The 22,406-nt window shown below is 47.6% G+C and overlaps 2 protein-coding genes across 9 annotated transcripts in view; both read right to left on the bottom strand.

Annotated features, from left to right (window-relative positions):
- The window catches only part of SI (sucrase-isomaltase), a 77,982-nt gene extending 71,008 nt beyond the window's left edge, over nt 1-6,974 (bottom strand). For all 3 annotated transcript variants that reach the window (XM_048955401.1, XM_048955399.1, XM_048955400.1), the window contains exon 1: nt 5,517-6,974. The gene's annotated coding sequence lies outside the window, so the exon portion shown is untranslated. The remainder of the gene's footprint in view (nt 1-5,516) is intronic.
- Nucleotides 6,975-7,000: 26 nt separating this feature from the next.
- Nucleotides 7,001-21,731, bottom strand: SLITRK3 (SLIT and NTRK like family member 3). 6 transcript variants are annotated; one of them, XR_007378930.1, is made up of 3 exons: nt 18,565-19,111; nt 14,613-17,692; nt 7,001-7,672 (listed from the first exon to the last, which is right to left on the bottom strand). XR_007378930.1 is itself a non-coding variant. In XM_048955404.1 (3 exons), the coding sequence occupies exon 3, from the start codon at nt 17,672-17,674 to the stop codon at nt 14,810-14,812; it is 2,865 nt and encodes a 954-aa protein (XP_048811361.1). In that variant the 5' UTR covers nt 17,675-17,692; nt 18,565-18,750; nt 20,984-21,731; the 3' UTR covers nt 14,183-14,809. The 6 variants fall into 6 exon arrangements, 5 of the variants coding, with proteins under 5 accessions (XP_048811361.1, XP_048811362.1, XP_048811364.1 ...); XM_048955404.1 differs by lacking the exon at nt 7,001-7,672 and adding an exon at nt 20,984-21,731 and having other exon boundaries at nt 14,183-17,692; nt 18,565-18,750; XM_048955405.1 differs by lacking the exon at nt 7,001-7,672 and adding an exon at nt 19,515-19,554 and having other exon boundaries at nt 14,183-17,692; nt 18,565-18,750.
- Nucleotides 21,732-22,406: the final 675 nt, after the last annotated feature.

A 22,406-nucleotide genomic window follows, 5' to 3' on the forward strand; every position in this document is an offset into this window, starting at 1 on the left:
AACAACAACAAAAATGAGTCTGATGGAAGTCTAGGTGTTCCCTTTAACAGCATTTTCCAACCCAAGCAGGAGCAAGTGTGCAATTCTTTCCTTTTTGGGTGCTTTCCTGTACTGAAGTGCATGGGATACCAACCACCAAGAATGGAACACCATCTCTCCATATGGCACCTGACACAGCCAAAAGCCTCACAGGGCATCCACACTGTAGGAACCACAGGAATCAATTCTCGCTCTTAAAGTAGAGTGAAAAAATGTACTTTTAAATTTCTGGAGAAAAAAAAAAAAAAAAAAAAACCACTGCTGATAAAATCTGCTTTAAATTCTACTCGCATGAACTCTACAGAAATTCAAAGGTAGATCCTGGATTTTATGGGATTTCCTGAGGTCCACTAACAATCTTCTCTTTATAGACAGATATTTTCCATGCCATGTGAGCCATGATTAAAAGGTGAGCTGAGAGCGAAGAAGGCTGTTACTTAACCAGCTCTCCTTACTACCCACCAGTACTTGATGAAGGTATTGCCCACAGTCCTCCCTGGTGTCACCCTTTAGGCAAATGCACAGAATCTGGGGTTTGTGTACTTCAGAATTTCATTGCAAACATTTAGTTCAGTCGATAATATATTATAAATAGTTCTCAACACAGACAGCTGCTCTGTATATTCCCACTATGCCTCCACAGTACAGAGATAAGCGTTCTACAGAGAGGTAAACTACAAAAGCAATATTAAAGGATTTGTCTAAATCCACAGAGGAAATCAGCATCCAAGGCTGGTTAGAAGGCAGGAGGACCAGCTGCCAGCTCCTCACTTACACCAGCTCCATAGCAAGCACTCATCTACCCTTTTGGACATCGTCACAGAAAAAGCATTTCAGTGATTTTTGACATTACCAGCTCTTGCTATTCCAGTCACACTACTCACTGGGAAAGGATAATCACTTCCACAACTGACATCCCTCATTAATGCCCTCCATGGCAGCCATCTCTATTTCAGCAGTAATACATGCTCAGCTTCATTACAACTTTTGACCAAGGTTTTAAAAAGTGACTTTAATGACTTAATCATAGGATCACAGAATTGTAGAACGGCCTGGGTTGAAGAGGACCATAGTGATCATTTGGACCATCATGACTTGTGATGATGGGTCACACTTCACAAGACCTTCAGATGATCGGTAATCAGAAATTTCTATCAAGTTGGCCATTAAAAACACCAATCACACCCTAATATTTCTTTCCCCATGAAGTATTTAAAAGTCTCAGCTTCCGATATTAGTTTTTGTGCTGTCTGCCTGTTACATTCATCTCCTTTGCAACATATGGAGGAACCACTAGAGGTATCAAATCCCATTGATGCACATTACTTTGATAATGTTTTCATCTATTCCGTGCCATCCTCCAAAATGAGGCTATCAGCCAAGTTTGTTACTGGAGATCTAGTACAAGTCGTTGGAGTTTACAAAACTCACAAGATTAATAGAAGTGGATTAGTGCATTTTTTCCCAAACACCTCTGTCTAGCAGTAGTTCCCCTTTTCCTGACCTTCCTGAGCTTGCATTTAATCCACTTTGGCACTTTCCTCAAATTAATCTTTTTCTTCAAGAAGCAACTTGTTACTGATGCAGGCTCAGAAAAGTAATTTATAGCCTCCTCTGAAAAACTTGCTTGAGGATTTTGGACATGCAGCCTTTCCAAGCACTATAAGCCACATTTATAGTGGATTTTTGCTCTGCTATGTGCATGCCCAGGCAGAGAAGGTTCTGGAGAAGACAGCAAGCATTATTCTTTTCCCCTTTTAATTACAAGAGGAAATAGTCCTGCAAAGCATACACTGAGCATCAACTCAAGAGTGTTGAGTGCTGTGTGCTGTAGAATTGAAAAGAATAAGTTCTTCTATTAAAAAAGTTTTCTGAGGCATTACTCAAGAAAGGAATAGAAATTTCAGCTCATACTTTTCTCAGATATCTGATTTGAGCTCCTGAGCTTAAGAAGTGATGAAGACTTTTTGTGCAAGATTTTAAATGAACTGGGAGTTGGATGAAGTTGCCCCCAGTACGGTATGGGCCACCAGCTGCCTTCCAGCTCTCAGTTATTCCCCAGTCCCTTCCCCAGAAGAGGAGCTGAAAGGCTTAAAACATTACTGACTTCTCCTTGAATAAGCTGTCTCCTGACAAAAACACCACCTACATCTCTACCTTCAAATTCAGAATCACTGTGTTTCAGTTTTTCACAGTGACATCGCTGTGCTCATTCAGCTGACCCAGAGGGCACTTTTATTCCCCAGACCTGCACCAGCTCTCTGCTGTTATTTCTCCAACAACTCCCTCTTCCAGATCTCAACCAAACATCTGTGTCTTCACTACTTACCTCACACCCATACCTCCTGACCCCCAGTTGCCATCCCACGTGCAGCTCCACTTTTCCAATGTCAGACTTTATTCTGGCACTTTCTCAACAGATCTAAGGATTTTTTTTTTTTTATTTTGTGATGTTCACATTGATAAAAATTGTGACTACAAAGAAAAGACACACACTTCTAAATTAACACTATGGATCATTTAATGCATTCCTGGTTTTCTGAACTCTGAGTTGGTGGGAAAGTTTCCAGTTGCTTCCTCACTTGCCAGCTCACAGAGCAGCAAGTATTCATTTTTCTTATCTGATATGACTTTCACTTTCTAGAAGCAGTTTGCAGATTCATGACAATCAGAGGCTTTATGCCTCTCACATGTGTTATATTCCACAGCGATCAATGAGCAAAAAATCCAGCTCCATCACCCCAAGCAGCTACAGGCCCAGGAGCTTTGAGATATTGCTCAAATGAACAAGGTCAAGGCATTCAGACAGGACTAAACAAGAAGAATTACACTTCAGCAGCAGCAATCCTCCTCAGTTACCAAGTCCAACAATTCCCAACAGAGTATTACTGATACATTTAGGAATGGCAAGACGGACAACAAAGATTATGAACTGAATTACAGTTTACGTGGGCAATTAGGTGAGAAGTCAGTAAACTGTCTGATATTCACTCAAAATTATGCATTCACAAGCTCCTGCCAATTACACTCACATTTGTTGGTAATGGAAGCTCAGTTTTGTGATTCCACTTTTGATATTCTTTCCACCAGTACTTCATTCCTCTACTTACCATCCAACCTTTATTTTTTCCTTAAAGTATTAAACATAGAATGCGTAATATATTCTACTAGAAAAGTAGCTAGAGATGGACATTTTTAGTATAGAAGATGGCCTGAAAGCCATTTTTTCTTCCATAATATCAGCAAGACACTATTCCTTTCCTATAAACAAAATTTGTGCTAGTCAAGCACAAATAAGTTGGTATTTTTAGTGAGAAGAGAGGAAAAATACTCTTAGCTCTAACCCTTGTTCTATTTCTTTTAATACTATGACATTTTCTTCCAATTTGGTTATAAGAAAGCTCGCGTGTTTCCTTAAGGCAAAGGCTGTGTATAAAAGAGTTCAGTTCACAGCAATATTCCAGTAATTCCCACACACCCTCACCCCCTCCATTCATCAAATGATCATAGAAATCAATCTGATTTTTTTTCCCCCCCCTTTCAACTAGAATTAGATACTTTTCAATGGAGAAAACATTAATTGGAAGAGCCTGATCCCTGTAAATTCACAATGTGTTCTGGCAGAGTGCTGCTGTTCCTGCGACTCCAATTACTGCTAGGGGGTGGGGGAGGTTAAATAGGGATTTGCTAAAGGAGAATATCAGGAAATTTGTATTTGCCTGATTTTTTCTTTTTACATACAAAGACAGGAACGGGTATCAGGTAGGTGCAAAGTCACACAGCAGCCTAGGGAACTCTTGCCTTTATGGGTTGGCATCCATTCACAAGCCAACCCATAGAGACATGGCTGCCAGAGGGCAACAAATATCTCTGAGTCATCTCCCAAGCTCTCAGGTACCAGCAGTGCTGTGCTGAAAGCGATGGATGTGCTGTGATCTACATCAGCAGAGCCTTAAGCACCTCTGTTCTTTAGGTCCTGTAACTTATTTGGATGTTTGTCTGTAACAACAACGTGACTTTGTGTGCCTGATCTTCCAACTACACCGCTCCTTTTCAACATGAAGAACAACAAACCTCAACCGCACAAGTGGCAGGGTGAGTTATTTCTTTATAGCAAGATAGCAAGTAGCCAAGGCTCATTATAGATCAAATTATCCCACAAAGAAGAGGTTACTACTGAGAACAAAGAGATTTGGGTACGTTATCATTCCCTTTCTGGGTTTAAATTCTGAATGACTTTTAGGTGAATGACTGCCTTCCTGAGGATGCAGACATTTAGGCATCTTCTTTAAGTAGAGATACCAGAAAATCCTCATTTCCCAAGCTCTCCAAAGTAGCTCTCTGAACTTTCTGATACTCCCTGCTCAAATTCAGATGCTTCCTGCTCAGGAAAATCAGCCATTTGTAGACTATGTGCCCACAGGTATCCCAGAAACATCATATTCAAATAGTTTGCTTGACAACAGGAGTGCATGAGTTAATTAAAAAGCGATTAACTTTTCTGTTCCCTGTCTACTTGTCTCCATTCAGCATTCCAATATGCTGAAATATAACAAACAGCAAAGGGCAGCAGATAGCATAAGATTTCAGCACATTTTCTGCAGGGAAATATAACATTTGTAAGGAAACAACTTTTTTTTTCTTTTTAAAGAGGCAGCTATACATCACATTAGGTTTCACTGCAATGTTTAGGCAAAAAAGATAGGAAGCACTTTCCCATAAGGTGGTTACTTCCTCCAGATGAAATAATAAGGCCCAGAACATCTAGGAACCTTAAAAGAAATGCTTCAACCTACACTATATATTTAAATCATAAAGTATCCATTTTTATTCCTGTGATTATTCCTTGTTTGTTTGTCTTCTGCCTCAAAGGAAGCAAAGAGCTTAAGAAGAAATAATCCCTTCTCCCCTTTCTGGTCACGTTGCAGCTTGCACATGACAGCAGATTGGCAGCAGGACAGCCAGGAGGGAGCTCAGTGTAGGAGGAAGGAAGGGGCAAATCTCAAAGCAACCACCAGCAGCACAGAACCAAAACCCTTGCCAAAACCCAGCAGCTGACCAAAGGTCTCAGCGATAGAAATATGCTGTTGTCACAGAATATATAACCAGCAAACCACTTTCTTTTTTTGTTTTTGTAGTTCACACTTTTATTACAAAATTACACTTTCATTTAATAGTTGCACAACCACCAGATTGTTTTGATGTCAGTGCTTCATGAAACACTCTGATCTCGTTTGACCCCACTGAAGCCAAGTGCAAAATCCATCCTGATATAAATAGTTTTCCAGCTGAGTTCTTCAAACAGAGTAAATTAAGGTATAGCTTGTTCTAACAATGAAGTGAAATTATTCAAAATCAATTATCACATAAAAGGCATCCCAAATTAGAAGCTCACTGAGCTTACAACTTAACATCCCAGCCCCAAATGGAAATCCATGCATCACTGAACCAAATCAATCAGACTCCAGAACACTTACTTGAGAGGAAAAAAAGAAGAATTTCCTCCTTCCCTGCCCCGTGCAGAAACTGCTGCTGTTAGCTGGGACCACCAACAGCAATCAGAGTAACCACAGCTGAGAATGCTTCACCATCAGACCTCTGCCAGCATCACAGAGACTTCCAAGCACAAATAGCCCACTGCTTCTTCTGCCTTTGCCTTTAAACCCAGCCCCTGATTCACCTTGGCTTTATTTCACATATGTGGAACAGCTGTGGAGAAGCTAATGACTTGCTTGGAGTCCTCTGGAGGAGGGAAAGCCTTCCAGGCTGGTGCTCAGCTACGGAGCTGTGCTCCTCTCTGCATGTAAATGATAACCAAAGAGCTCTATGCCAACATAGGATTAATGGAAGTAGCTTCTCGTTGGGTTTTAAAGCAAAGGACACACTGGTGATAATGCTATTTTCCACAGTTGCATGACTATTCATATAGAGAAATAGAAATTTTTATAAATGTATACATATATATAGATACACATATACATCATGGGCATATACATACATACATATATACACACGGTGTTATCTACACATACACAGATTTGTATATACATATATATAAATATATATACCCACAAATATACAGACAGCTTTCCTCTTTTTAGCTAGCTACAGTTATAAATTCTCCCTCCCCCACAGAGCCAAGATGATCTGCGTTGCCTCTGCTGAACTCTCCACGGTTGCCTTTCCATCACAAATTAAATATAATACTCATTATCCTGCAATTCTGGTTCCTGAGAAACTTGGCAACATCTCTGAATGACTTCAGATGCAGCAATTTCTCCCGCATTGCCTCTGCTAACCTATTCCACGAGATGCAATATGCTGCTAAGACGAAGTGTCCAAAATGCTAATACGTCTGAGAAATGCCTCCACTGACCTACATTAGGAATGTAGGTCTTAAGGTACACATTTTCAGCTTTATCACCAAAATGCCCATATTTTAATAACAGTTCAAAGCAAGCCATATGCCTGAATCTCACGGAATTTACAAAAAAAAAAAAAAAAAAAAAAGACTTTTACACTTGAACATGCTAGCATATACACATATACATACACATTCAGAGACTGTATATACGTATATAATGCACACACTCAGCATCATCACTTCCCTACATACATCAGCCCCTCCATTTCAGCGGAAGTAACAACGTGGGAGGCGGTTACTTCTGCCTTGAGCTAGCAGAAACTAATTTCAGGTTGTTGTACACGGAACATCTTTGCATTATCCCTGATGCATACCTGTTAGGGATCCATCTTATCAGTGCTTTGTGCTCTGAAGGCTTTAACAGACTTTGGCAGGCTTGCAGGGCTGGCAAAGCACAAGGCATGTAATACCACCGTGGCTAACCTCGGGAGGCTGCTTACAAAGCTGAGTTACAGGTAGGCAATCCCGTCGATACATCTTACAGAATGAAGTCTTGAGGTGCAAAACATCACTCTACAGAAAAACCCAACAAAGATAACCATATTTTCAATTGGTCTCCGTTTCTCTCGCACGGTCTACGTGCAAACCGAGGCGTCACAACCCACTGTCAGCCAAATGATTATCTATCTCTGCATGCAGGCAGGTAAAAGCGATGTGGAGAATGCCAACAAATCTGAAGGCTGCCTGAGAATTCAGGCTCAGTGTGGGGGAGAAGGGATTCTGTAAGACGTTTGTTCCCCTGCTCTAAAGGAGAGGTCTCTACAGGAATGGTTTGCTGCCACTGACTGTCCCTTACGCAGCGAGGTGATTGACTTTGTGGTGCTGTTTGCATTGTTAGCCTTGGCACGGTTCCTACTCGTGGCAGTTTAACCCAGCAGTGCCAATGCCATTCCACCCATCAGCACCACCATCTGTAGTGCCATGGCCCCACACTGTACAAAGGAGGAAGACATAAATACACACATAAATTGCATACATCCACCTTCTTCGCTTTGTTGGCTTAAAACTATAGGGGATAAATGAAGACACTGAACCATCACTCTTTGCCTTGATCAGTGAAGGCGGCAGAACAAGGACCCGATAGCAATGATTTGCCCTTTCTTGGCATAAAACGCTAATATAAACTGGATCTGAAAAATATCTTTACTTGCCATATTTCTTTGATTGCCAATACTATCCACTTTCCAAAGCAGCCAGGTTTTTGGGTCACTGCAAGAAAACACAACAGAAGTGATGCCACAAGAAACGATGCTCTTTGATGAAGAAGAATGCATTAGTTACATATCTTTTCCAGCAGTGCTTTCATGAGGACCAACCAGGTGTGCCCTTACATGGCAGTTTAACTGCGCCAGTGAAGCTCTGGATGAGTTTCCTAAAGAACCCAGAGGCCAACAGTCAATGTTTGTTACCAGAGCCCAGGTTTTTCATTTTCATGTTCATTTTCATGAACATTTTCATGTTCATTTTGCACAGAAATGCTACAACTTGGTTTTTCTAAGTGCTCATCACTGTTCTAACCCCTGTGCCATGCAGCTGAGAGGGACCACGGGTCTCTGATTGCTTGGGGTGAGAGCTAATGGTGCAGCAGGTTAGCTGGCCATATCTGGCCCTGTAATCCCACTAACTGGAGCTCCTTAACATCTTCCTTTGAGCCTAACATAATGGGTGCTCTTAGGAATGAGAGGACACAGAAGCACAAACACATTGCAACTCTGAGCTCAAGTGGCAGATCCTATGCTCTTTTGAGCATGGCTCCCTCATTCTCCAAAGCAAAGAGTAGAAAAGGGAGATTTGAAAGTCCTACTAAGAAGTAATCTTTGGTGATAACTTTCACATTGCAACGTTTTCATTTCTCCATTGATACCCCTCATTAAAACCAATCAGAAAACGACAGCAACAAAACTGTAATTAGCCTTGATTTCCAAAGCAAAAGCATCCAAAGTTCAATAACAGACCTCTGTTCAAGGATTACTCAGATAACTGTCATGAAAACCATGAGCCATTTCATTTTTTTTTTAGGATTGCTGTTTCAGGAGTCTCCACCAGCAATGGTGCCAGGTGTCACCAGCAGCAGAATAGATGGCAATGCCATCACACGCACCACGTCTCAGGTCCAACAGTGACTGTCCCCAATTTGGGAACACATGTTTGAAACCACTATCTGCATCCCTACAGAGAACTTCCCTTCCTGGTACAGTGCTACACAACATGCCCAGCTTCCACGACACGTGCCATGCAAAGGAACTTTGCTCCCATTTGTCATGCTATCTATTTGTCTTCCCTGACTCAGAGAGATTTGACCCTTCACTAACCTAAAACTTTTCTTCTGAATTCATAGAATATATAGGATACTCTTGAGAGATACAGGCGATTCCGGTAGAAAAATAAAGATGTTAGAAAAGGTAAATGGACATTCAGTACATCACATGCTCAGTACACGACACACGACTGAGCTTTTAATATGCTATATTGTGCTATACCCTCTATAGTTATCTGTTCTTTTTAAGGCACACGACTTCTTAGTATTGCATATATGTACATCTTCCTAGTGTCAAAAAAATAATCCTTCATTTAGAATTTCAATCCTTCACATTCAAAATGTAAAGACTGATGCAGCATCCACTCCGCGGAGGTACAACCCTTAGACAGGGAATTCCTATAGCAAAGCCAGTAACTCCTTGAACTTTCCCCCCATCATTTTCCCACAAAGAAGTGAACAATCTGACACTCTACTGAAAACCACCACAATATCAGCAGATTTAAAAGAGAAAATCCAATGTCTCCAAATGCTTTCATAATGATAAAGATAACCTACATCACGTCACGCCCGTAACCTTCTGATGATCACCGTCTATAGCAAAACTGATGGCTTCAACAGTCACCCCTATCTCCCCAAGTGACCTAAACAAAAGTACAAATACACAGCTTCAAAAGAACCAGGAAGCTCTAAGAATTAAGCAAAAGACATTTAAATATATACATATAAAAACCCAATTCTCGGTACTTGTAAATATTCTTGCTTTCAAAGAAAAAGGCAATACCAGTAAGGTATTTGCAACTGTTACATGAACGAGCTGGTTGGCTACAGTAACCTAAAGATTGGCTCTACGTTATACATTAGATCTAAACTCCTCCACCACTTGCTACATTTCATGAACTGTGACACTACTGTGATATTTGCCTTCAGGCAAGCTCTTTTCTTTCATACCAAGAAGTGCTAAAAATGGGTTAATTCGTGAATGAGGTCAATCGAGACAGTTACTAAACCAGTATCACGTTTTTCCCTATGCTGTTCTCCACGTTATTCAGAAACAGTCCCATGGACTATTCAGGATACCTGGAACCACTGAACATAGGTTGCAATTTTCTGAGATTAGACTTTGCTCTGCCTTTGGGTCCGTTGATCAAAACTGAGCTGCAATGAATTCCACCACTGCTTTCAACAGGAATGGGATCAGACCTCAGCTCCATGCCCACACAAAGCTTTGCTCCTGGCATATTCCACTTCTTCCACAAGCACAATCATGCATCACATTGGGGCTTAGATACATTTTCCAGAATAAATCAGTTTTTCTTTTCAAGAAGAGGGGGAAAAAGAGTATTTCCATCACACATTATTAAAAATGGCTCCTTTTTTTTGTACAAAGAGATAGGTTTTAGTGTGAATAAGTCATGAAACTACATATGGGGTGAAATTCTACTGTATTTCTCACATGGAAACGACTGTGTTGAACAATCCAACCCATACATGAGCTTATTGTGAAAGTCAGATACGAGGAAGTCAGATTTCGAACCAAATCTTGGTTCAGCAAGGAGGAACATGCAATGTGCAGCAGAGTGTATCCATGTTGTAAAGGCAAATGCCATTGGAAGAAGTGCAATTCTGGAACGAGTTCACACTGAAATGGCCGGTGTGATTGCCAAAAGCCATATTCTCAGGCTGAGTAATGTAGATAAGCAGTGAACTTCCAAACTTACAGCCAGACTCTGCACACTACCTTCACGTGAACACTTCTGCTGTAGACAGAGCCAATTTATCACACGCTGTTCATGTGAACCCTTCAACTCCATCTGAAGCAGGTACTTGAGTAAAGAAGGAGCACAGCACTCAAGAGCTGCTGCTAGCACACATCAGCCTTCCAGAAATAGAGACCATTGCATACTGACAATCTGCAGAGACCTTTCTGTCATGATGCTGTTTATAGCAGAGAATACAAGTCGGTCTGCTTCAAACCACATCTACAAAGAGGACTCGCAGCCTGGTCTGGTGGTTGGCAGCCCTGCACATAGCAGGGGGGTTGAAACTTGATGATCATTGTGGTCTTTTTCAACCCAGGCCATTCTATGAATATATGAAAAGTTTTTTGTTTTTTGGTTTGTTTTTTTTGTTTGGAAAGGTCCCTGACAACATGCTGAGTTACCACAGCTTCACTCAAACTCACTGACTCTCAGAGCAAACGATGTCTCCAGACACAGAATCCTTAGAGTTGCAACATTCATCTGACCAGGGCAGTATGCTTCCTAGCATCCCACAAGACTCCAAGAGGCGTTGTGCATTGTGGGAGTCAGACTATTCGTACCTCAACAACTAACATCTCTACTGGTACAGCCAGTTCAGCAAAAGTTCAAGTTGCAAAGAGAACTTCTGACCCATCTAACATATCATCTTACATCAATGCCAATACCAAAGAAGTACAAAAGAGTACTGAGCACCGTCATCATCATCTCTATTTCCCTGCATGCAGCTGTTACTGGCTGGGATTGGGACTTACCTGGTGGTTCCCGTCCTCTCCACCTGTAGGAAGAACTTTGATACAGTCAGTGAGTGAGTAAAGCAAACACATAGCAACAGATTTACAGCACGGCTCTGAGCACCACCACATGCTGACCTGCTGAAGCTGATACCACCTGCTTGTCACACACCATGCTAAAATACAGAGAGATTTATTTCAAGCACTATCCCATCAAACAGCTCCAACGTGAAGGTGGATCATTTGACTTTATTTGGTTCCTTCCCAATGTTATTAATGCTACCAATAATACCCCTGATGATGATGATAATCCCTGTGAATTAGAAGCAACCCAATCACAGCATGTAAATATTCACCCGTCACACATCAGAGATGATGGATCCACTTTCGTTTCCTGCAGTGGGAAGCAATGCTCAACCTCAGCTCGACACAATGAAATAGCAAAATAGAAGTCATTGCAATATACATCAGATATCACAGTTATATATTAGCGACATTTCCAGAGGGAACCATCCCCAAATGGTTCCAGGGAGTCCCCAGCACACAAGGAAAAGGAAAAGCTTCCTACACAAGGAAAGAAAAATAACTCGATGTAAGCCAAAAATTATCTCTTTTAATACAAAATTCCATCATCATAGAACAAATTTATTTCCACTGAATAAATAGATTTCCTCACCAGCCATGGGTGAGGTTGCTACCTATAGTTATGCTGAAATTCTCTTGCCTTCCTGCATTGTAATTAAAATATAAACACTATTTGCAACTGGCTTTGCTATATTTGGATACAAGTATGAACACTCGGGGTCTGATGGCATTGCCAAATGTATGCAGCACCGCTCTCACTAGGGGTTGTACTTTAACCTGATTTGTACAGCTCCACGTGCTCCTTGCATGTCCCCTTATCAGTGCAGTTATGATTATCACACCACAATGATTATCATAAGAAAGATCTGGCCTCTGCACTCGGATGTTTATTTTTTTTAACATGTCCATGCTCTTCTACTGTGCATCAAAAACAAACAAAAAGGATCAACCCAACAACCAGACAGGAAAAAAAAAACAACAACCAAAACCAAAAACCAACAGAACACATAAAACAACCCCCTCCCCTCAAGCACATTAGAGCTGAACGCAGCAGTTATAAAATGCATTCAGCTCAATAGGGGGATCTGGGATCTCTGAATGTATAGCAATTATTATTATTTTACCAAGGACACGAAGCCAATGCTGAATTGCAGACATTTGGAGCTGTCCCTCCATTTCAAAGCACACACGGCTACTGCCAAGGATCAGGAAACTACTTCTGTCGCACCCAGATGCTTCTCTAAGACAGACTGACAAAAAGCCTGCAATAAGCAAACTCACTGATGCCATAAATAGAGGCGCTCAGGGTGGAAACAAGCACTCACGGTTTTGCCTCCATTAAATGCATTGTGCTGGGTGGAAGAGAGTTGCTCCCAACAGAAGGGAGAGACAGCTGGGTCTGAGGTGACACCAAGCAGTGCTGGAAACCCCAAAGGGCAGAAATCCTCAACCTCCCTAACACCAACCAGATGAAACGCCCTCGGGGAGATACAATTTCAACGCAGAGCGGGGAAAGTAATCACAATTCACCTGGATAAATTACCGTTACCCCATGAAGACAAAAAGAGATTTAGAGATAAGATTCGATCGCTCTCTACAGAATTCAAGCTTTAGGGCTTCAAGTCACCGTGCTCCGAGCTCTCCCCTCCTTGCCCTCCTCCCCACCATCCCGCTCAGAGACGCCCGGAGCTGCGGGGCCGCGATCGGACCGGGGCCGGACGGCAGCGGCTCAGCGGAAGCCAGTGCCGGTGTTATAGCGCCACCTTGCGGCCGCGCGGAGTCGCCGCCACCGCCCGACTCGGATCCGCCGGGGCCAAGATACCGACCGGGACTTCCCCCAGCAGGGGCAACCCCATATCGTCTTTGGTCTGGCTCCGCTTTGAGCGGCTGATGCTTTAGGCATCCTTTTCCAGCTCGCACCGAGGTTGTTTTTTTTTTTTTTTTTTTTTTTTTCCAAAATTGAAATGCGTTACAGTCGGTGCCCCTTCCCATCCCCCTTCATCGACTGCGATGAGAACGGCAGGAGCACCCCTAGCGATGCCCCCCCTCCCCCTGGCCCAGCAGCAGGCAAAGGCAGCTCTGCACGAGAACGAGGGCTTAAATTCGCTGCCTATTTTTAAATACACGGAAACTGCCATCAGCGCGGCGCATCGTGGGAATACAGATTGTAAATCGGGTTTTAAGAAGTCTCGGGTGGTATCTTGGCGAGAGAAGCTGTACAGGGTTTTCTCTGTTAACATCACAGTGCATTGAACCGTTATTAATAAAATAGCTCTCGAGGTTAAAGTGGGAGAAGGAAATCTCATAGGGGGAAGCTGGAGTTTAAGGTTCAAGCTTTGTAGTCTTATATATACATATATATATATATGGATATATATATATATATATGTGCATGTTTTTTTTTTTTCAAAACGTTTTATTAGGAAAGCTATACCAGACGCATCACTGTACAATGATTAAACATTACCTTTACAATTTATATTCACTTGAAATTACAGAATAAATATAAGCACATCGTTGTACCTCGGTGTGTGCGTGTGCATGGATGTATGTATGAGAGAAAAACATTAAAAGTGCTTCCTACAAAGCTGTTAGTGACAGGTGCCCAGTAGCTGCTTTTTTTTTTCTTTTTTTTTTTTTCTTTTTCCTCCTTTTTTTTTTTTTTCTATATGTTCGCGTGTTGCTTTTAGTAGGAAAAGTGCGGATGTCCTCAAAAAAAAAAAAAAAAAAAAAAAAAAAAAAAAAAAAAAGAACAAAAAAACCCAAACAAACCATGGTGTCACGACGAAGCGTCACCGCGCATCCTCGAGGGGTGGGTGGGCCACGTGGGGACAACCCAGGGCTGCGGCCCCGCACCGCTTGGGGGGGGGGGGGGGGAGGGATCCCGTAGGGGGCAGCGGGGTGGTGGTGCGGGTGTGTGTGTGCGTGTGTGCGAGGGAGGGAGAGAGACACGAGTGAGACATTCGAGCAAGACCCTCCCCTCCCTTCCCTCTTGCAGTTTCCAGGCATGCAGCAAACTGCGCTCGTTTGCTTCTTTGCACTTTTTGTTTGTTTGTTTGCTTGCTTGCTTAAATAAATGTACAGAATCTGTGCCATGATGGGCAAGAAGGAAGCGAGCCACGAAATGCCATCTTCCATCCCTCCTCCCCCCCCCCCCCCTCCCCTCCGAGGGAAAATATAGAGGGAGTTCACTGCAAAACAAAAATAAAAGGGGGAAAAAAAAAAGAAAAAAAAAAAAAGAGACACACATGGCATTTACTTAATCAGGATCAGTACAAAGATCCCCGATAATAATAATAATAATAATAATATACCTTAGACATGGCACAGTCAAAGTCTCAGTTTCAGTATAAAAAAATAATGATTGATTAACATCTGCTGGCAAAAGTCTGCGAAGGCACTTTGTCGATTAATGATCTGAGAACGGCCCCCCCCCGCTGCACATCTGGCGGGGGGAGCACAGCTGGATCCTCGATCGCATGCGGCGGGGCCGGGCGGGCGGCGGGGCGGCTCAGAACCGGTACGTGGTCTTCTCCAGGACTTCGAGGTAATCCGGCTTGGTTTGGAGTTTGGCCCTTAACTCGAGGTATTCGCTTGTGGGGGTTTGGTGGTCTGAGAAGCCCTTTCCGGCCGCGAAGAGAAGGGTTTCTTTGAGCCTGGCGTCTTGCTGCAGGTCCGGGTATTGCATGCCAGGGGGGTGCACGTGCAGTTCCTTCAGCTTGGGCACGGTGCCGTACAGGCAGTCCACGAAGCCCACGGCGCAGGGCGGCCGCTCGCGGTCCCGCGGGGCCCCCCCGCCGCCGCCGCCGCCGCCGCCGCCGCCGCATCCCCCCGCCGCCGCTCCCCCGGGAGCTCCGGGGACCGCCGCCAGCCCTCCGCCCGCGGGGTGCTGGGGATGGACGGCGACAATGGTGTTGAGCTGCGAGCTGGACACGGCCAGGCTCCACTCCTGCTCCTTCTCCAGCAAAGTGCGGTAGTTGGTGCCCGGTTCCTGCGCGGCTCCGGCGGCGGCAGCGTGGGAGAAGCGCTCGCCGCCGCCCCGCAGCAGCTCGGCCGCCTCCCCGCCGCCGCCGCCTCCCCCCGCCGCCTCCTCCTCCTCCTCCCGCGGCTTGTAGATGGGGTTGTTGCACATCTGGGTCACCGGGTGCGGGATGTAGTCGTAGACGTGGCCCGCCGGGGGCGCCTTCTCCGGGGAGCGCTCCCCTCCGCCGCCCCCGCCGCCGCCGCCGCCGCCGCCGCCCTCCTCGCAGAGCCGCGGGCAGCGCAGCGGCACTCCGCCCAGGTCGGCCGCCTCCGCCCGCGGGCCGCGGAACGGCAGCTTCCGCCGGCGGCGGCGGAGCACGAAAGCGAAGAGCCCGGCGGCCACCAGCACGGCGGAGAAAAAGAGGACGAGGAGGCTGAGGATGAGGACGGAGAGCGGCACGGCGGCGCCGGGCGGGGGCAGCTCGTAGGCGGCGGCGCCGGTGGCGGCGGGCGGCGGAGGGGCGGCGGCGGCGGGGGGCGAAGCGGCGGCGGCGGCGGCGGGGCGGAGGGCGGCGGGGCAGAGCGCGGCCAGCTCCAGGGCGCGGAGGTCGCGTCGGGCCAAGCGCTCGGGGCTGGCGCACAGCACCTCGCCCACCACGCTGACTGAGCTGAGGGCCTCCAGCCACTGCTTGAGAGGCACCAGCTCGCAGGTGCAGTCCCAGGGGTTGAGCTTCAGGTCGATCTGCACGATGGCGTGCAGGTGCTCCAGCACCCCGGCCACCGGCAGCGCCAAGAAGTGGTTGTTGCGGAGGTTGAGCCGGGCCAGCGAGGTGCCGGCAAAGGCGTCGGTGGGCAGAGTGCGCAGCAGGTTGTCGTTGAGGAAGAGCAGCTTCAGGTTGGGCATGAGGCTGAAGGCCGCCGGCTGGATTTCCCTGATCAGGTTGTACTCGAAGTACAGGTAATGCAAGCTCTGCAGGCCCCGGAACATGCCCGGGGTGAGCCGCTCGATGTCGTTGCCGTTCAGGTAGAGGCTCTTGAGATTGGGCAGGTTGATAAAAGCCCCGTCCTGCACATAGGAAATGCGGTTGTTCCCCAGGTGTAAGAGATCCAAAGAGGAAAAATTCCAGAAATCGGAGCGGTAGATTTTCTGTATCAAATTCCCGCTCAGGTACAGCTTCTTGGCGTTCAGGGGCCTGGGCAGGAGCTCAGAGATGTTGTGGAAGCCTCTCTCTTTGCAGTTGACCGTCAGGCCCAGGTCGTTGATGTGCAAGCTGCAGGAGCAGCCTGTGGGGCAGATGATGGGGATGGGGGGACGGGTCTGGTAGGCGGCCACAGGTGGCTGGTTGGGCCCAGGGTACAGCCCACGGGGCGTCGGAGGAGGCCGGGGCACCCGGGGCTGCTTGGTGGGCTTGGGCTGCTTGTTGGAGGTTTTGTACTCAACCGAGGAAGCGGTGAAATGGAAGGAGGACAGCATGGAGGAGGGCTTGGTAGGCCATGCGTTCTCCTTGCTGGAGGACAGCTGGGGGATGCCCAGGCTGGCTTCCACCTCGGAGTCGGACAGCATGGGGCACAGCTTGCTCCGCTTGATTTCCCGCAGGTCCTTGCCGTGGAAGTGGAAGGGGGTCTCGCAGGTGATGTCCCCTACCAAGGCGGTGTAGGGGATGCGCTCCAGCCAGCTCTTCAGCTGCACGATCTCACACGTGCAGTTCCACGGGTTCTCCTCCAGCTGAATCTCCATCAGGCTCCTGCCAATGTGGTCCAACATCCCGCGGTACGAGAGCACTTTCAACCTGTTCCCACGCAAGTCCAAGTGGGTTAAGGACACGGACTTAAATAGGTTGGTGGGAAGCATGGGGATGAGATTGTCATTTAGGATAAGGACCCTCAATTTACTCAGGTTTCGAAACGCCCCGCTTTCAATCCGCTTAATGACATTGTAATCTGCCTGCAGATATTCCAGACTTTCCAAACCCAGGAAAGTGTCGTTTCTGAAAATGTCCAATTTGTTCTCGTGCAAATACAACCTCTTCAGGACCCGGAGCCCATTAAAAGCCCCCGTCTGAATGTCCTGCAGTGCATTGTTCCCGAGGTTAATGGACACAGCGTTGTTTAAGTGAAGAAAACTGTTGGTGTACAATTTCCTCATGGAATTCCTCTGCAGATAAAGTTTGAAAGGTCTCGACCACGACTCTGTTATCTGACTAATATTTATAAATCCCTTGTTGTCACAATGTATATGGAAAAGGCTCTCCTTCACTTCACAGTAGCATGGATCGAAGCAAGGCTCATCCAGTTCCTCCGAGTCCTCTATTAAGGGGATGGGTGTAGTCCATGCTAGAGCAATTGTGCTTAGAAGAATTATCCACCACATCCTTCCTTTGTGAAGCGTCTCTGCCGAGGAAGGTTTCATCATTTGTTGACGTTTACAAAACTGCAATGGGAAACAAAATGCAGATTTTCAGTATCCCTGTCCTGCCCCGCTCCGTACACCGAGCCCCTACCTGCCAGACTTGTGCAGACTCCTGCAAAGTTCAGCAGTGCTTGGCTGGATGTTCACAACACGCTCTGAGGGTGTCAGATGCGCGAGCCTTGCCCTGATTTATACCTAAGAGATGTTGAAGGTTTAATCACGCGATATCAGCCTCCCTCCGCCCCCCAGGAGGTGCCACCTATATAACCAGGAGAGCACATGCAGACCCTACAGCAACACGAGCACACAGCAGGACGTGTTGCCTCTCTGCCTGTGTTCCACCACAGCACCATTGTTCACAACCACACGTCGTTGCTACTTGTTTGCAAGGCTTAGAGCCATCATCGCTCGCATGGATACAGGGATATCTCCCCAGTGGGACTCTCTGCTGTCTCACTACAGCTCTCAGGTTGCCCGAGGAGGCTGTGGATGCCCCATCCCTTAGAGGCATTCAAAGCCAAGCTGGATGTGGCTCTGGGCAGCCTGGTCTGCTGGTTGGCAACCCTGCACATAGTGGGGAGGTTGAAACTAGATGATCATTGGGGTCCTTTTCAACCCAGGCCATTCTATGATTCTCATCCATGCAAACTCTCAAAGTTACCAAATTCCAGCCCTTCCATCTCTCTCCCTGCCAGCTCCGTGCATTCTGTAGGTAAGTTGGGAGGAATGTGAGGTTTGCTGATGTCCCTACCAGAACGCTTCCCTTCCGGCACCCCCACAATATCTTTAAAGCAGCAAATGGTTAGCAACCCTGATCTAAAGGAAAACATTCCCCATCCGAACACAACCACAACATTATTGCAGCTGGTAAATTATCATAGATAGATACATACCACATATTAGTCATTTTAGCTGATTAAAGCGTTTAGAGATGATTAATCTTGCTAAAGCACATGCCCATGCGATCAGCAGATCTAAGGGGAAGTGACAGCTCGGAGGCAGCCAGGATGGAGCGCTCAGCCTGCCTCGGGGTAGGCTGTTCTGTGCCCCAGCACCAAGCAGGAGACCCGGTTAGAAAGCTGAAAGTGGAAGAGAAAATGCCTTGGCACTTACCAGCCGGTAAATTATCTATCCTACTATATGAGCTTCCGAATGAAGGCACCGTTCTTCTCCAATCAGATGAAAATAATACTGTACTAATGAGATGCAGCTCCTTCAACATACCGTTTCCCCCATCCTTCCACCCGATATTTTAAACGTATGGGCACAGAGCAAATGCTAAGGGCGGCGAGAATAGCGGCAGTGATGCAGCCTTCCTTGAATCCCTGAAATGCCCGTTGGAATTATTCGGAGCGATCACTGCTTTTAGTCTTAATCTCCCAACAGAAAAGGTCCTTTTTGCCTTCCACGCGTGAGAACTGGAACGTTTTGCCCCCCCACTCCCCCCCACCCCCCGTCCCCAAACTTAAGAGCAGAAAGATGCGTTTCGAAGAGAGAAATGCCAAAGGAGAAGAAATCCTTCGGATCAACTTGCAAATGAAACCCTCCCCTGTGGGAAAGAGATGGTTGGAAGCATGAAAAGAGAAATACCCTCTGCAATTAAAGCCAGCATCTAATTGGGGAGAAGGGAGAGAGATGAGAGCTCTATTGCAGTATCAGTCTCTCTGTCTCCTTTGCAAAAATAGCCACTTAAGTTCTTTCTCTTCTGTAATAAAATATTAATAATAGCAATAATAATACTAATACTAATAATAAATAAAGAGGGTTATTATATCTCCTTTTGGGGAGAGGGGGTGTCTCTGACCCTACGCGAAGACAAAAGGATCCAGAAAGCCGTACTTACCGGTCTGCAGGAGAGATTTTAGCACATCGTTACAGAAAAAAAAAAAAAAAAAGGGGGGGGGGGAGGGAGGAGAAAGGGGGGGGAAAAAGCCCGAGTTTAAAGCTTGCTGTTCCCTCAGCCTCTCCCTCTGCCTCTCTCCCTCTCTCCACTCCTGCTGAAGCTGAGGCAAAAGGAAAAAAAAAAAAAAAAAAAAAGAACCGAGCCTGCGACGTGCTGGGAATGCAATGAGCCCCTCAATGATCTTCTTTAGGATGCAGAGCTGCTGTTTGGCACACTCAATGGAGGAGGGAACGGAGGGGCTGCTGCTGCTGCTGCTGCAGGCTTCAGCCGCCGCCTTCACCGGGCAGCGCGGAGCGGGAGCGCCGGGGCGCGGCGGTGTCGGATGCGCTCCTTCCCGGGTGTGTGCGGTGTGTGCGGTGCGTGTGTGTGTGTGTGCGCGGTGCTGCCCTGGATCAGGCTTTTCCACGTCATGAAAATGAGCTTCAAGAAGGGGAACAAATGGAGGGGGCGCGCTTGGCACCAGGTCGGGGGCGCGCATTTGGGAAGCCCTGACTATACATTTTTTTTTTTTCTTTCTGCCTTTTTTTTTTTTTTTTTTTTTTAAGAGGGAAGGAGGGGGCTGGTTGGCGGAGAGGAAGTGGGAAACGAGCAGATGGGGGAGGAAAAAAAAAAAAAGAGCAAGAAGAATCAGAGAGGAAAAAGCCGCCGGGATAGGTCACAATTGGCAACCCCTTCTCGTTTAAATAATGATAAAAATAAAAAACTGACGGCAATCAGAGATGCCCTGACTGCAGGGATGCGGCGCGGAAGGCAGAGCTGTCCCAGCTCGGCCGCTCCGCTCTCCGCGCATCTCCCGCTGCTCCCCGCGCTGCTGCCCGTCCCGCTACGTCCGGCCCCGCAGCTCCTCCAGGACCCAGCAGCCACCCTTCCTCCCTCCCTCCGAGGAAGCAAAGCCCAAAACCTGGCGGCGGAGGACACGCGGCACCTCTCGCATCCTTCCCCTCGGCGCAAGACGGGGCGCGTTCCCATGCGCGGAGTTTGCGCGGAGGCGAAGGGGCCGGCACCTGGGCGCCCCGGGGAGCCGCAGGCAGGTAACGGGGCTGCGGGGCGGGAAGGGGGCGCGGCCCGCGGAAGATCCGCGGAGAGGAGCGCAGCGCAGCGGGAGGCTTGCGCGTGTCCGCTCGGAGCTGAAAGTCGCGCGATGCGCGGAAGGAACCGCGGACTGTTCCTCCTCTGAATGGCACCCGCGGGTCCCCTCTGAGATAGGTCAGGTCAGAGACGCGGCATCCGATGTCCCCGAATCCCTGATGTCCCTTCTGTCCCCGGAGCCTCCTGCATCACCGCTGCCCCGCGCGTCCCCACCTCCCGCACCCGCTCACGCCCATCCCGGGCACACGCAGCTCCGCGTATCCCCGCACCCATCCTTTGAACCCAAACTCCCCCAGTACTCGGCCGGGAGAACACTTAACTGCACCCTCGGTTCGGCATCGCGAAGTTGTCGGGCGGAGCTGCAGAGGCTGCGGGGAAAGCCCGGGGGTCCTCCCGCCGCTCCGCCGCGCTCTCCGCGGACAGGGGCGCAGCTTCCGCGCCCGCGGCCGGGCACCATGTTTGCCAGGCTCCGCCGCTCTCTTTCGCCGGTGCAATATGGACGCGGCGCTCCCTCCTAATTAAAGTGCTGCATCATTCGTTTGGGTGAAGAGGGAGCGACGTGGGGTATCGGCAGGCAGCGTGCACCTGGCTCCCCTTTGAAAAAAAAAAAGAAAGAAAGAAAAAGAGGGGGGAACGGGGCGGGGAAAAAGGGCAAATCGCAGCGGTTTGGTCCTTCTGAGCCGGCTGTGAGAAGCGACCTCTTCACTCCCCGCTTTCGGGGACCGGTGGGGCTGCACCGCCCGCCCTGACCTTGCACCGCCGCTTCCCCGGAGCGCAACTTTCCCCAACGCCCACGAGCGGCGCCCGTTCTTTTCCTCCGGCAGAGCGGCTGCCTCCGAATTTGGGAGCTTTGGGCGGAGAAATGGGGGCAGCCGAGCGGCCGGGGGTGCCTCTCTGCGTTCCTTCTCCGCTCCCACCGTCCGGAGCTCGGCTCTCGAAGGTGGGGGCATCACCTCCCCTGCTGTCACCTGCGGGCGTGCAGAGGTGGGAGGTGTGAGCTGGCCATGCTGGAAACCCTATGTATGTCATGTATGTCAACCCCCGGTGCCTATGTCCCCCCCGGGCAAAACCTAGACACGGCCCCAGGCCATTGCTCCTCGAAAGCTGCCCTCTGCACCCCTCACCCCCCTCGGCAGCCTTTGCCTCCACTCTGCTGGTGGTGGTGGTTGTTGGGGGGGGAGGGGGAAGGGGGTGATTGACAGGAGCTCTGGCTCAGGGTATGGCACTGATGTAACCGAGAATGAGACGTCACTTGGTTATTAATAATAACAATTATTATTGGCATGCGAGTTGTTTCCTTGCAAAAAGCCATCGTGGAGCTGAGCAGTTGGGGAAGATTTGGGTGCCCTCCTGTCTGCCTCTGTGCAGCCTTGGCCATAATTCCTGATATTCACCTTTTCCCCCTCTGAAAAATAAAGGAGAGAAAAGTCCCGGACAACTTTTGTGACAAATTAGACAAGGATACTTGAACAGTTATTGTGCCTTTATAAAGGCGTCATTACAGCTTTCCAATTCCACTGGAGGCGACCATTCCCCCCACTGCAGTCATTGCAACGCAGTCATTTAATGCCTCATTCAATCTGCAGTGTAAACCAACTCGTTCCTCCTCTAAAAGAAGTGGCGATGTTTGAGAGAATGAGGGAGTTTTCCACCAAAGCTCTGACTGTCCACAAAGAAATATTCTGATCATTAATAGTCTCTTCTGTCTCAGGCAACGCACGGTAAGGGCAGAAGCAATAAATA

The sequence above is a fragment of the Lagopus muta genome, chromosome 9 (assembly GCF_023343835.1).
Source record: "Lagopus muta isolate bLagMut1 chromosome 9, bLagMut1 primary, whole genome shotgun sequence".
NCBI lineage: Eukaryota > Metazoa > Chordata > Aves > Galliformes > Phasianidae > Lagopus > Lagopus muta.

Bases quoted from the DNA above. Each gene is read 5' to 3' on its own strand.
- SLITRK3 (XM_048955404.1), bottom strand. From the start codon at position 17,674: ATGATGAAACCTTCCTCGGCAGAGACGCTTCACAAAGGAAGGATGTGG.